The following is a 13,811-nucleotide window of genomic DNA, read 5'->3' as shown; positions in this document are numbered from 1 at the left end:
GAAGATCTTTATCTGTTTTTCAATTCTAAATGATAGCCTTGCTGAATAGAGACATCTTGGTTGTAGGTCCTTGCTTTCTATCATTTTGAATATTTTGTGCCAATCCTTTCTGGCCTACAAAGTTTCTATTGAGAAATCAGCTGACAGTCTTATGGGAGCTCCCTTACAGATAACTAACTGCTTTTCTCTTGCTGCTTTTTAAGATTCTTGTTTTGTCTTTGGCATTTTAATTATAGTGTGTCTGGGTGGACCTCTTCGGGTTCATCTTGTTTGGGACTCTACTTCCTGGGCTTGTACAGATAGTTTTAATGTTTGCTCCCAGATAGTTTTAATATTTGTTCCAGATTCTCTGAAATTTGTGACCATTATTCCTTTAGGGAAAATTCAATTTTTTTAGGTAATGGGAGAGTAGAATTTCAGACTATTTAAGGATAGGTATTTTTTTTGTTTTCAACACATATGAAAAATAATATATTGGGCTTTTTAAGTTCTTTGTTGTCCTTGTAGGTTTTCCCAACTAGTGCCCCTCTGGAAGGAGGGACAGTGCTGACCATATGTGGCTGGGACTTTGGATTCAGGAGGAATAATAAATTTGATTTAAAGAAAACCAGAATTCTCCTTGGAAATGAGAGCTGCACCTTGACCTTAAGTGAGAGTACAACAAATACGTAAGGATTTTAAAATGCTTTGCTGGGGTATGGTTGGAAGACAGGTTTTGTTTTTAAATGAATGCTTGTAAAAAAAATTTCCTAAAAGTTAATCTCTTAAATTATAAAGGGTCTTGGCCTATCACATCTTTTGTGGATTTGTTTGGCTTTTTGTTTTTACTACCTATTTACTACCAGGATTAATGAGGGAGAAAGATGTTATTACCTAGGTGAAGAATTTGACATCTAGTACTTTTTAAGCCATTTTTATAGCAACTCATCAGAAATTAAGGACCCTTGAAAGCATTGGTTGGGGTCACCCCACCTTTAAAGGCTTCAATTGTATTATCTAATGGCCTTTTCTATTAAAAATCAGTAAATAGCTGAGTATAGACCTTCTCTTCTATATCGACTTTTTAAACCTCAGAAATGTGGTGGAGAAACTGAATCACATTTTTGAGACCTTTTTTTGATGAGTTTAAATTTACATTCAATGATGTTTATAGGCACTATAGTGTAAGGAGTGTATCTCATTTGGCCATTCCCAAATCCCAGGAGATAGCAACACCATTCCTATTTTACAAAGGTGGTTCCTGAAGTTTAGAGAAGTGGAGTGTAGCTTAGCAGAGGTAATCCAGAGAGTAAGAGCAGAAGAAGCCTTTGAATTCAGCTTTCCTGATCCAAGACCTATGCCTGTTCTACTATATTCTACACATACCTTCTATAAGATCTGAATCCCATAATGAGAATCCAGAAATTTTTAGCTATCATGTGATAACAATAACCAGACATTTAAAGTTTTATGCTTGAACCTAGACTATCGAGTGGTTATTTTATGCCTAGTAGACCTTTCAAGATTACACAAAGGTCAAAATCTATTTATTTTTACTGAGACCAAAACATCCATTAATGTCATGCTTCTTTAGCTTAATAGCAAAACAAATTCATTCTGGAAATCTACCTTGTAAGTTCTTACTCATTGCATGAGTAAATTATAACCCGTAAAATTGAAACATTTCTTTAAAAAGTTATTTAATAAAATAAATTATATTTTTACTTTTTCAAGACTATAAGATTATTCAAAATAATCCTATGAAAAACCTATCACAAGTTCATTATTTTTTAAGTAATTTCAATAAACATAAGACAAGTGAAATCACAGAACTGTTCCTATTGACATACTTGAAAGAAGAGATTTGACTTATATGTATTTAGCCATGGTTTCATATGCTGCTAACATACTGTTTGTTAAGTATGCCACATATTATGCCTACAATTTTATAAAATTAGACTTAGATTATGAACTTTTCAATTGGTGAGGTCTACAATGATGAAGTTTAACATTTCCTGCTTTGTCTATATAAATAATACAATGCAGTCAATATGAAATTTAGTATTAATAGTATAGAAATAGAGTTATACAACTTTCAGCCCTAATGCTTACCACAAAACTCTGCTTGCTAGTCAGAGTGGTCAGCTCACAATTTGGAGTCAAGTTCCCCTCATATAAAACAGCCAAACCAGAAAATGCTTTTGCATTTGTAACATATTAAACTTTGTTTTGTTTTGTTTTGTTTCAGATTGAAATGCACAGTTGGTCCTGCAATGAATGAGCATTTCAATATGTCCATAATTATTTCAAATGGTCGAGGGACAGCGCAATATAGTATATTTTCTTATGTGGTAGGTCTAAGCATTACTTATCTCAAGAAGTAGGATATTTAATTGTTTACCTATTTAAAATTATAAAATTAACAAGTTACTTTTTTTTGTTTTGTTTTTATCTCTCATTCAGGATCCTATAATAACAAGTATTTCTCCAAGTTACGGTCCCAAGACTGGTGGCACTTTACTTACTTTAACTGGAAAGTACCTAAACAGTGGGAATTCTAGACACATTTCAGTTGGCGGAAAAACATGTACTTTGAAAAGGTGTTGTAAATTTATTTTTCGTTGCATCAGTCATGTAGGATTAATATAGAATCTAATAAATCAAGACAAAAATATTCTTTTTTTATGGTGAAAAGTCAAGATATTTATCATTTAATCTCTTGCTGATAAAATTTCTTCCTTATCAAACCATCTACTTCCTTTTGCTCATTTTTCTATCCTTCTCTTATTGTTTATTGATTCTGTTTTTAAGTTTTATTTTTCCATTCACCTCTCTCCTATTATATCTTAGTATCTTAGCTATGCTATGACCTGTGAGATTCTGATAATTGACAATAAATTAAAATAAACATTTCCATCAACATTTACAATTAGATTAAATCATTTTGAGGAGGTGAGAAACACAGGGGAGAATGGGTTTGGAGAGGAGATGTATTTTTGCTTCTTAGAGTTGGAAGAGCTCAGTTTAATCGTACACATAAAGGATACCTTAAAAATTTCTTAAATGTTTTGTTGTCAAGGAGCCTAAACAAAACTAAATTTGGGATCTAGTCAAATGTAAACAACCTACATTAAAAGAGCTTTTTTCTAGACCACATCAGGAAATTTCCATTTAGGAGCCATTGAGTGATATCCTTTTGATTTATGAATATAATTTTAAAATATGTGTATCTTTAAAAGCTAAAGTACGTTTTCTTTTCTTTTTTTTTTTTTGGTACAGTGTGTCAGATAGTATTCTCGAATGTTATACCCCAGCCCAAACCACTCCAACTGAGTTTCCTATTAAACTGAAAATTGACTTAGCCAACCGAGAGACTAACAGCTTCAGTTACCGGGAAGACCCCATTGTCTATGAAATTTATCCAACCAAATCTTTTATTAGGTAAGTAAAAACTTCTAATAGGTACAGGAAAATAACAGACATAAGGATAACTTGGCTGTCAAATAGTCAAGAGGAAATGAGGATTTATCTCCAGCTTTGATGCTGTTGCATTTCTTTTGAAGGCTGCCTTTCCAGTTCAGGAGTAAAAAGTGCATTCTGGTTGAGTGCAGTTTGACTTTATCAGTACTAGTTTGTGCCAAGAATCCTATTCTCTTACATTGTGAATGGATTTCAGTAAAACAGTTTAATATGACATCCTACTATTTATGCGCTTATATTCTCTACATGTTAATTCTATACTAACAACCTTAGTGCCCAAAAGTGGAATCACCTTTTTTCCCCCCATTCCTCAGTGTATTGTTGCCCTGCCTGCTTTACACACAGCTTTTCCCTATACTAGAGTCCCTTTAAATCAATATCTCATTGGACCCAGTTCAATCTGCCTTGTTTCCTTTAATTCTGTCAGTCTAGCAACTATAGTTTGTTTTTCTTTGTACTTTTTTTCAGAGAGAAAAAAAAAAATTTCTTTTGCTTATTTGATGAATAAAAAGACAAATGCATTTCTTCAGCTTATGAAATATGAAGTTTTAAAAATATTTTCAAGTTAAATAAATTGCTTCCCAAGAAGAGTCACCACTGACTTTGGCCGTGCCTAAACCTTGCGATCACTACATGTGATTTAATTGAACTTCTGTCTTAAAATACTTGGTAGGAAAAGAATCTCTCAGTATTACTATTTTTCTATTTTTATTTTGCCAGTGGTGGGAGCACAATAACAGGTGTTGGAAAAAACCTGAATTCAGTTAGTGTCCTGAGGATGGTGATAAATGTGCGTGAAGCAGAAAGGAACTTTACAGTGGTAAGTCCTTTGAGTGATGGTTGTGCTTAAAGTTCTGCATCTCTGCCTCTACCACCGGCTTTCACGGTTCAAAGGACATTTTCATTCGCCTTTAACATTTGTTAGTTACCTTCCTTGTAGTGTAGGTCAAATAGTATTTTTTTATTCAGCAACTAAAATTATCTAGTCTTGGGCTAACATTGTAAAAAACAACACATACACATATATGTTAAGATAAATGATGATTACCAACTTGAGGCAGTGTTTTTAAAGACAGTGCAAATATAAACCACATCGTTTCCTGTCTTAGTGTGTTTGGGGTGCTTTAACAAAAATATCATAGACTGAGTGGCTTATAAAAAACAAATTTATTTCTCAGTTTGGAGGCTGAGAAGTCCAAGATGAAGGTGCCAGCAGATTTGAGTATTATCCTCATTTTCAGAAGGCCATCTTCTCATTGAAACCTCAAACGGAGTAGAGAAAGAGGAAGCATGCTATCTTGTGTCTCCTCTTATGAAGACACTAATGAGAATGCCACCTTCATGACTTAATTTACCTCGCAGAGGCCCTACCTTCAGATACCGTCGCATTGGGGATTAAGGTTCCAGCATATGAATTTTGGAGGGGGAACACAAATATTCAGTTCATTATATTCCCTCATCCCCCTTTTCTTAATGCACCATAGAACATCAACCCTTTTGCTCAAATAAAACCCATGGGTAAAGTGTTTAATCTTGAAGGAGCATCCTTGTCTTTCTAAGCGGCAGACACACAGTGTTTTCTTGCATCCACTTCTTCCCATTCTTCTTGTCCCTTTGTTATGATGTTATCAAGTAATGAGAAAGAGCATTTGAGTTCTTGTTATGTCCTAGAGCTTGTATGTTCTTTGGTGTTTCTCCATCTTTTCTTCTTTTATTTGCAAGGTCAATCAAAATTTAACGAAATGCCTCCTTGAAAGTGATTGACCTGTTTTATGCTCTAACATTTTTATGGGTCACATTAAAATGATGGTTTTAGTTTAGACCTTAGGAAGGTTGGAGTTATTTACAAAGATTGTATATTATTATTGTTTTTCTCTAATATAAAATACCATAATCTAGTTGGACTCGTCCACTCAACTTAGAATGAAAGTTCTCAGTGCCCCTTCTCAAGCAGGGTCTCAACTAGGAAGGTGACAGATTGAATTATAGTACTTTCTTTTAGATTACCCATCCAATATTTCTAGAAGACTAAGGTCACTGTGTTCTTTAATTACAAAAACCAATTTGGGGCTAAAAATGTCAAGCCAAATCACCAAACAATAAGGTCACCTCAAATGAGATTTTTCTTGACCTTCTCAATCAGCCACATTGCATCACCTCTAAAGAGTATTATTAGATTTTTATCATATTCCTGAGAGATTGTACTCTTGGGAGTCACTGTATGAAGTAGAGAGCTTTGAAACCAATCCCCGTACATGGCCACAAACAAAGTTAGAATACCACTGCTATTAATTTAAAGGACAAGTTCTCCACAACCAAGTATAACATTATTTTATTATCCAAATAAAAATAACTGTAACCCCCTTTGGTGTTGGCATATGATTTTTTAAAGTAGAGATATGAGAAATTATTAGTTTATCTAATTCTCACCAAGCTTGAGTTATTTAAAAAAAATGGCTAAATTTTCTTCCTTCTCTCTCACCAGTATAATAATGACACACAGAACTCCTCTTGGCTTTCTTCATTCATTTGTAACCAAATATTTATTAAAATCTCCTAGGCGTGAGACATAAAAGTGGTATTTCCCAAGAAAGATTCAAACAATGATAGAAGATAAAAATTTCATCTGTTCACATAACCATAAATGTAAACTTCTATTGTTTTAGCCACAAATATATTAGTACAATAGAGCTATGCATTAGAATTGGACAAGAATGAAAAGTTTGGTAGATCTGTTTGACTATTGTGTGTGGAAACTATCTCATCAAGAGACACATATTCCATGTTCCCTGCTGCTTGTAGAGTTTAAAACTGACCATGATTAATTGAACCCATTCATTATTTAGCAAATAAAAACTCTTGGTCAGGTCTGATTTAGATATAACGATCCAGCCACAATCCTTTAAGTCCAATAAACCCAAATCCTTAAAAATAAAAATACTAATCACCTTCTCAACACAATGTTTATTAATTTGTTAATGTGTTTTCTGTCTCAGAAGCCAGCAGTTGATTGTATAATTTTCAGATTTCTTGTTATTATGTAGAGAATTATTGTGATGGCAGTAAAATTGTTCATTTCGATTCTTCAAGATGATAGGAATAAATCACTTTTAACATTATAACATGAATTTGATATAAAACTAAATTGTATTTTATTCATATTATACCTGTGTATTATTTTTTTAATCCGCACAGCATACACTTTAAAATTTAAAATACACATTTAAAATATAGAATAATTTTTAAAAGAAAGTGTCAAATACTCAATTTTGTTTGTGCTTTTTATGTATATCCTGAGTCTTTTTTCTATTGTGGCATAAGTAATTGTTTTATCTCCAGCTCTACTTGTCAAAGAAAAGGAAATCTAAGGGATGTTGTTCCTTGTTTGTCTTTTCCTTGGGGAAAAAAGCATAACCATTTAACCCTAACTGTACCACTCTGTGTTGCTGGTGTAGTCTAAGCACAATCAAGAGGGAACCACATTTTCCAAACTTCCATAAATCAGAATTCCAAAGAGGAATATTTGAAATGAGAGATGAAAGGGCATAAAATAATAATAGCAGAGACTTTGTAAAATAGAGTATAGTAAAAGATTTACCAACATAGACTACAGAGTGAGGAAGAAGCAACACGTACAGCGTGGGAGTTAAGACACTTAATTTTGGAGCCAGTGACCTAAGATTTATGTTCCATACTCTGTCACTGAAAGCTGTGTGACCTAGTCTGATGACATAAGCCCAAAGAGCCCAGGTTCTTCATCTGTAAAATGTGGGTAATCATAGCACCCACCTTATAGGATTGTTGTGAGAGTTAAATGAGGTCAATGTTGCAAAGTATTTTGCACAGAACCCGGCACTCAGTAATTGATAGCTTAAAATACGTTAATAAAATGACCTAGCAACATAGTTAATTATAATGTGAGCCCTATGGTACCTGGCAGTTAACAAAGCACTTTACCATGTAGTATCCCACATTGTTAATGACATTTTAATCTTAACTTTCTAAATGAGGAAACTGAGTCTCCACGTAAGGGTTTTGCCCTGATTCTCATAGCTTGGTTTAAAGCTAGGATGTGAATAAGGACTTCTAATAGCATAAAATTCTGCTCCCACTCTGCCATAGCTGTTTCATAGTCCTTCCAGGTGACTGTCCTGTCTTCTTAAGGAAAATAAAGTAATGGAGCCAGTTTCTGATAAATCAATGCAGCTTATTCCAGGGAGGTGAAGACTGCACTGTCTAGATAATTTTGTATCTCGTGCTTCCAGAAATGTGTTCTTCAACATTAGGAAGTTAAATGCAGATTATTTTTCAAAAATTATATCTTTCAGTTGATTGAAACAGTGAAATGTGAAAGTTGCTATTGATGTTGTCAAGCTATATTTTGTTTACAGTGAATAATTGTGTCTTGCTATAGGCATGTCAACATCGCTCTAATTCAGAGATAATCTGCTGTACAACTCCTTCACTACAACAGCTGAATCTGCAACTCCCTCTGAAAACCAAAGCCTTTTTCATGTTAGATGGGATCCATTCCAAATACTTTGATCTCATTTATGTGCATAATCCTGTGTTTAAGCCTTTTGAAAAGCCAGTGATGATCTCAATAGGCAATGAAAACATACTGGAAATTAAGGTAAGAAATGCTTAAAATGCTCTCTTAAATCATCAACTAGCACTTAATTGACTTTATAGCTATGTGAATAGAATTGTTGTACTCGATTGGTCTTACACTACATCAGCAAATATCTAAGCTCTTAAAAACAAATCTTATTGGCATAAGACTAAAAGGTAAGTATAATCATGGACTGCTTTTTAATGAAGCATTTAACAACTCTTTATTGTGTATATATTTAAAAAGTAGCAAATATGAGACACAAATCCATTAAACAGGCTGCCCGGATGGAGTTATCCTGCTGATATTATGTATATATTTTCCTAGACACCTAAATGCGTTCATTATAAGATAAAAGGTAAGAGCCATGAAAATAAATGCATCAATTATAGTTCTGTACTTCCTTGGAATTTTGTGTCTGGGTGTGGTCATCTCTAAGTTAGTTTGTAAATCGAGCTGGGTTTCCTCTACCTTAGGAATAAATTAGCCTCTAAATATAATTCACTTGGAGAATAACAGATCATCTTTTCTACCACAGCCTGTTGCAAACAAAAAATACTAAAGTCCAGAGAATTTAAATGGTTTAACAAGTGATGAAATAACAGCAGAACAAAGACTAGAATATAGCTCTCATATTGCTTCCATCATTTTTACTTCAAATAGTAATAAAACAGGCAAATTATCAAGACTTTAATTATCTATAGCCTTTCACTAGAAAGAGCAAAATAATTATTCTTCAACATATTGTTTTAAACAATCAGAATTTTTTCTCCTAAAAGATATTTTGGGTGCAATTATGAACAAATATGAAGTAGTTTGTCCTGGTTTAGATATTAGTGTATCGTTTAGATATAAGTATCCTTGTTTAGATATAGCAAATAAGATCTCATAGATCATCTTTATCTACTGAAATTTTTTTCTTTTCAACAAGATTTTATCTACAGCCAAACTCATGTGTACATTCACACTCATACAAATTTACTAATCTCACAAGTGTGTTTTGTACAGTAATTAAGCAAGCCCAGCATGAAATTAAATGGAAGCCAGCTTCAATGAGCAACATGTCTACCACAGCAAAGTTCTTTCATCTCCTTCTTTAATTAGTTTTAGAAAGGGAAAGACTTTTATCTCTTCTTTTTTTATTTCAATAAAACTAATCTAGTGTGACCTTTTGCTTTCAACAATTACTGTGTTTGCCATTTGAAAGATTCCATTTGGTTTTTCTTGATGAAAATAAAGGTTTATTAGCAAGTATTTTTACGCCCAGATAAACTCTATTTTTCTATTCCTATATCTGTGATGGAAGAACTAGAGATAAATGGTTCTTTATCTACCCTTCCAAGCATAGTCTTATATAGAGAAAATGTCTTTTTCTGTAAATTAAGTACCCATTTTTCTGTGTCCTACAAAATTATTGGACCAAGAAAAACATGATTTGACATCATCCTCAGCCTTTCAATGCTATTTCCAACATGGCCCAAAGGGCCTCTGGAAACAGACACAAAACACTGTCTTCTTTTGCCTGTATACAGAACGACTCCTTTCTCTAATGAGTGTGTAACACCTGTCATGTCACAGAGTGGTAATTTGGGGGAAAAGCGGCCAGTTTAGGGGGAGTGTTTTGGTATTATGATTCAGTCTTTTCCCATATTTCATTTTCCTTATATATAAGAGGAAAACCAAGGTATAAAAGAATATTTGCGTGACAGCGGCTAAACCCTTTATCAATCTCTAAAGTTGATCACATTAAAACCTCTGTCTCAGGGCAGAAACAAAGGAAAGCAAAGCATGAAAAAAGAAAAGACCTTTTCTAGACAAACGGTAGACTGTTCTTATCAAAAGAAAGAATACCATTTTATTTCATGTTGTGCTTATTCAATTACCATTTAAAATATGAGTGTGAAGTATGTTTGTATTCCATCAATGAAAGCACTATGGAGAGAATCATGTGTTTGGAGTGAGATTTGCTCCTTATTGCCAGGAAGAGTTCATGCTCCTCAAGCAGCCATGCATACAAGAATTCCTTGGCTAAAAAAGAGGCTGTGATACTTTCCAGCTCTAGTTGAGAAAATCACCTTAGTCAGCAGTGGCCCAGTGACTATACCATGGCCAAGGGGGTCGGCCATGTTTGGATCCAGAGAACGTAATAGAGACCAAGGATCAGTCACTCCTCAGAACAAATCAGAAACTCCCATCAATATGGGAAGCCTAGTTTATGACCAAGGCTTCAAGTCAGCCAATGGTGGACAACGGTCATCAGAAGTAGACATCTCTTTAAGAGTACACATTAGGGTATAATGTTTATGTCAAAGGCAGCTCACATTTGTGTGGCATTTTAGTTAACACAGTACTTTGATACATGTTATTTCACCTGAGATTGACCTGTGAGGTTTGGGAGATCAGTAATGATTATCCCCATTTATAAATAAGTAAACAAAGGTTTAAAAAGATTAGATGATTTTTTGTGTGTCACCTGGAGGGCAAATAGCAGAACTAGGACTCACATTCAAGTTTCTTGATTCCAAATTTGGTTTTTCCACTAAATTACAAGGATTTTCATATTAACTTTTACTTAATGTATACTAAAATATCTTTTATAATAAACTTTTCTATCATATGATAGAAAAGTGCTTTAAGTGAAATAGCTCTAAACTCTACAAATAGCTAAAAATCAATTCTGTTTAAAGAAGCCCTACATTTTTTCCTAATTATCTTACATGGCTTTTTGTGTATGAGCATATTTTATGGAAAGAGAGAAGTACAGTGTTTAATGCTGGAACAGGGACTCCTTGACATTGCCCTGGGGGGTTATCTTATTCTGGAACATACTAATATATATGGTAATAGAGATGCTTCAGAAGTCCAGTCTGGAGAATTCAACTAAAATAGGAAAAAGGAGGCAGGAAGATCAGCTAAGGCCTGGACTTGGGTTATGACACTGCGAGCACAAAAACAAAGGTTGGGAGGTTAGGAAGAGGCTTGCGTCAGTGTCTAGGCATAAGGAGAATCTAGAAAGAAGCATAGTTCTGAGCTAACCCAGTCTATTCTGCCCAAAGCCAGCCAGAGATTGTCTTCTTCCCCGCTTTTAAGTAATTTACCTGCAATTATAGGTCCAATACCAGCCACAACCACTGTGAGGCCAATTCTATCTTCAGGCAGGATATAGGTGAAGGGCTCTTTTCTTAGAGATCATTTGACCCAGTGTCAAGGCCTATTTTTATTGATGGTACTCGCATACTAGTATTTCCTTATACTGTACATGTTAATATGCATTCTGTTTTAAAAAATTTTCAGACACTGAAGTTTGGATCAACGTGGCAGAGATGGTAAATGCTGTGCTTGTCTCCTCTCATGACAACATCAGTATTACAATTAAACTAAAGAACAGTCATCATTAGGAATCACCTAAAGTCTAGCTGAACAGAAGTTCTCTAAATAAGGATATAAAAAAAAAAACTATGTGGAGACTGGTAGGAGGGGCGGAGATGCAGAACAGGCTGGTTTCACACCCATTTGTGACAGTTGAAAATCAGGAGGGGTATCTTGACTGCAGAGGTCCCACTGAGGAGTGAGGGGTCCCAGTCTTACACCAGGCTCCCTAGTTCAGTGTTCCAGTGGCAGGAAGAGAAGTCCCATTACTCTGGCTATGAAAATCAATAAATGTAGATTGTGACTGAGTGACAAGGTGGGCTATTGGAGTCCCAGGCATTCCTCTCAAAGGACCCACACATGGACCTACTCTCTGACAGAATCACCTACTCTGAGCTTCAGCACTGGGGCAACAGCTCTAACGGCTCCAGGTTCACACAGGAAAAAAACTGAGCTGACTGGCTTCAGAGAAAGGGCTGGAGGGGCAGCTTTCACCCAGATGGAAGTGCTGGCAGAAGCATTGTTCCTTTGTTGAGCCCTCCCCTCACCCAGCATGTAGATACCATAACTGAGTCTCCATCAACCTGGCTAACACCATTCACCCAGCCCTGGTGATTCCCTGAGACCCCACCCCACCCAACTTATGGGCCCACCGAAACTACTTTCAGTGGCTTTTCCATAAAAAAGGCCTGCCTTGGCTCAAGCATTACATTTCCCTAAAATCTCTCAAAGGTTCACAAAACCCAAACATGCAGTATCTGGCCTCAGCATGCCCTGTACCTCTTGCTAAGCAGCCCCAAGTCTGGCACTAGTGGTAGCTAGCCTCGATTCACAGCTTAGCCCCTCCCAGGCAACTCCAAGCTCAGCAAAACTAGCAGTCATCTGCACATCACTTTGTAACTCATACCAAGCGACCCTAGGCAGGGCACAGGCAGCAGTTGACTTTGGCTGGCAACAAAGCCTCTCCCAAGAGACCCCAGAACCAAACACCTGGTGGCCAGCTTCAGACCACACCAGAACTACCTCTACAAACAACACACCTAAAAAAAAGCCAGGGCAGGTATCCGAGCCATGCTAAAGTGAATCTTACTCCATAGGGTCAGCCCATGCACAACAACTCTTCCACTGTAGTCATAGCCAGTTCTCACAACCAATCAGCCCAAGGGTCAATCCCACCCACTGACATGCAAACAGCAACCAAGTGTCAATTACAGCAGGAGAGCACACACAACCCACACAAGGAGCACACCTTGAGTACCCAGCTCAGGTAACTAGGGAGACTGTGCCTCTGGGCCCCGCAGAACACCTAATACATAAGGCCACTCTACTAAGATCAGGAGACATAGCAGCTCTACCTAAAACATAGAAACGAACACAGGGAAGCAGCCAAAATAGCCAAAGAAACATGTCCACATGAAAGAATCGAGCAAAGCTCCAGAAGAAAAACTAAACAAAATAGAGACAAGTGATCTAGTAGATCCAGATTTCAAAACACTGGTTATAAAGATGCTCAGTGATCTCAGTGAGAACTTCTCAAAGAGATAGAGAACATAAAAATGGAGATAGAACACATTAAAAAAAGAACCAGTCAAAAATGAAGAATACAGTAACAAACGAAGGATACATTAGAGGGAATCAACAGTAGGTTACATGAAGCAAAGGATCAGATCAGTGATTTGAAAGATAAGATAGCAGAAAATACCCAATCAGAACAGCAACAAGAAAAAAGAATCCAAAATAATGCAGACAACATCAAGTATACCAACATTTGCATCTTAGGAGTACCAGAAAATAATGGGACAACATCAAGCATACCAATATTTGCATCTTAGGGGTACCAGAAAAAGAGAAAGAGCAAGGAATTAGAAACTATTTCAAGAAATAATGACAAAAACTTCCCTAACCTGGCAAAGGAAATAGACATACAAGCCCAGGAACTTGAAAGAGTCCTAAAGAAGATGAACCAAAAGAGGCACACCAAGACACATCAAAATTAAAATGCCGAAGGTTAATGACAAAGAAAGAAGAATCTTAAAAGCAGCAAGAGGAAAGCAATTAGTTACCTACAAGGGAGCTCCCATAAAACTGTGAGCCAATTTCTCAACAGAAATTTTGCGCACCAAAAGGATTGGCACAAAATATTCAAAATGATAGAAAGCAAGGACCTACAACCAAGATTACTCTACCCAGCAAGACTATCATTTAGAATCAAAGGACAAATAAAGAGCTTCCCAGACAAGAAAAAGCTAGTTTTTCATCACCACCAAACCATTATTATAATGTTTAAGGGACTTCTTGAAGAAGAAGAAGAAGAAGAAGAAGAAGAAGAAGAAGAAGAAGAAGAAGAAGAAGAAGAAGAAGAAGAAGAAGA

The 13,811-nt window shown here is 35.7% G+C and overlaps 1 protein-coding gene across 6 annotated transcripts in view; it reads left to right on the top strand.

Annotated features, from left to right (window-relative positions):
• Positions 1-13,811, top strand: part of MET (MET proto-oncogene, receptor tyrosine kinase) — a 116,404-nt gene that overhangs the window by 74,921 nt on the left and 27,672 nt on the right. For all 6 annotated transcript variants that reach the window (XM_011372392.2, XM_011372386.2, XM_011372390.2 and 3 more), the window contains 6 exons: positions 508-668; positions 2,228-2,330; positions 2,443-2,579; positions 3,259-3,420; positions 4,180-4,279; positions 7,874-8,092. In XM_011372392.2, coding sequence (XP_011370694.1) covers positions 508-668; positions 2,228-2,330; positions 2,443-2,579; positions 3,259-3,420; positions 4,180-4,279; positions 7,874-8,092 — 882 coding nt within the window. The remainder of the gene's footprint in view (positions 1-507; positions 669-2,227; positions 2,331-2,442; positions 2,580-3,258; positions 3,421-4,179; positions 4,280-7,873; positions 8,093-13,811) is intronic.

The sequence above is a fragment of the Pteropus vampyrus genome, unplaced genomic scaffold (genome assembly GCF_000151845.1).
Source record: "Pteropus vampyrus isolate Shadow unplaced genomic scaffold, Pvam_2.0 Scaffold206, whole genome shotgun sequence".
In the NCBI taxonomy this organism is placed as follows: domain Eukaryota; kingdom Metazoa; phylum Chordata; class Mammalia; order Chiroptera; family Pteropodidae; genus Pteropus; species Pteropus vampyrus.
This window is presented reverse-complemented; position numbering and strand designations above follow the sequence as displayed.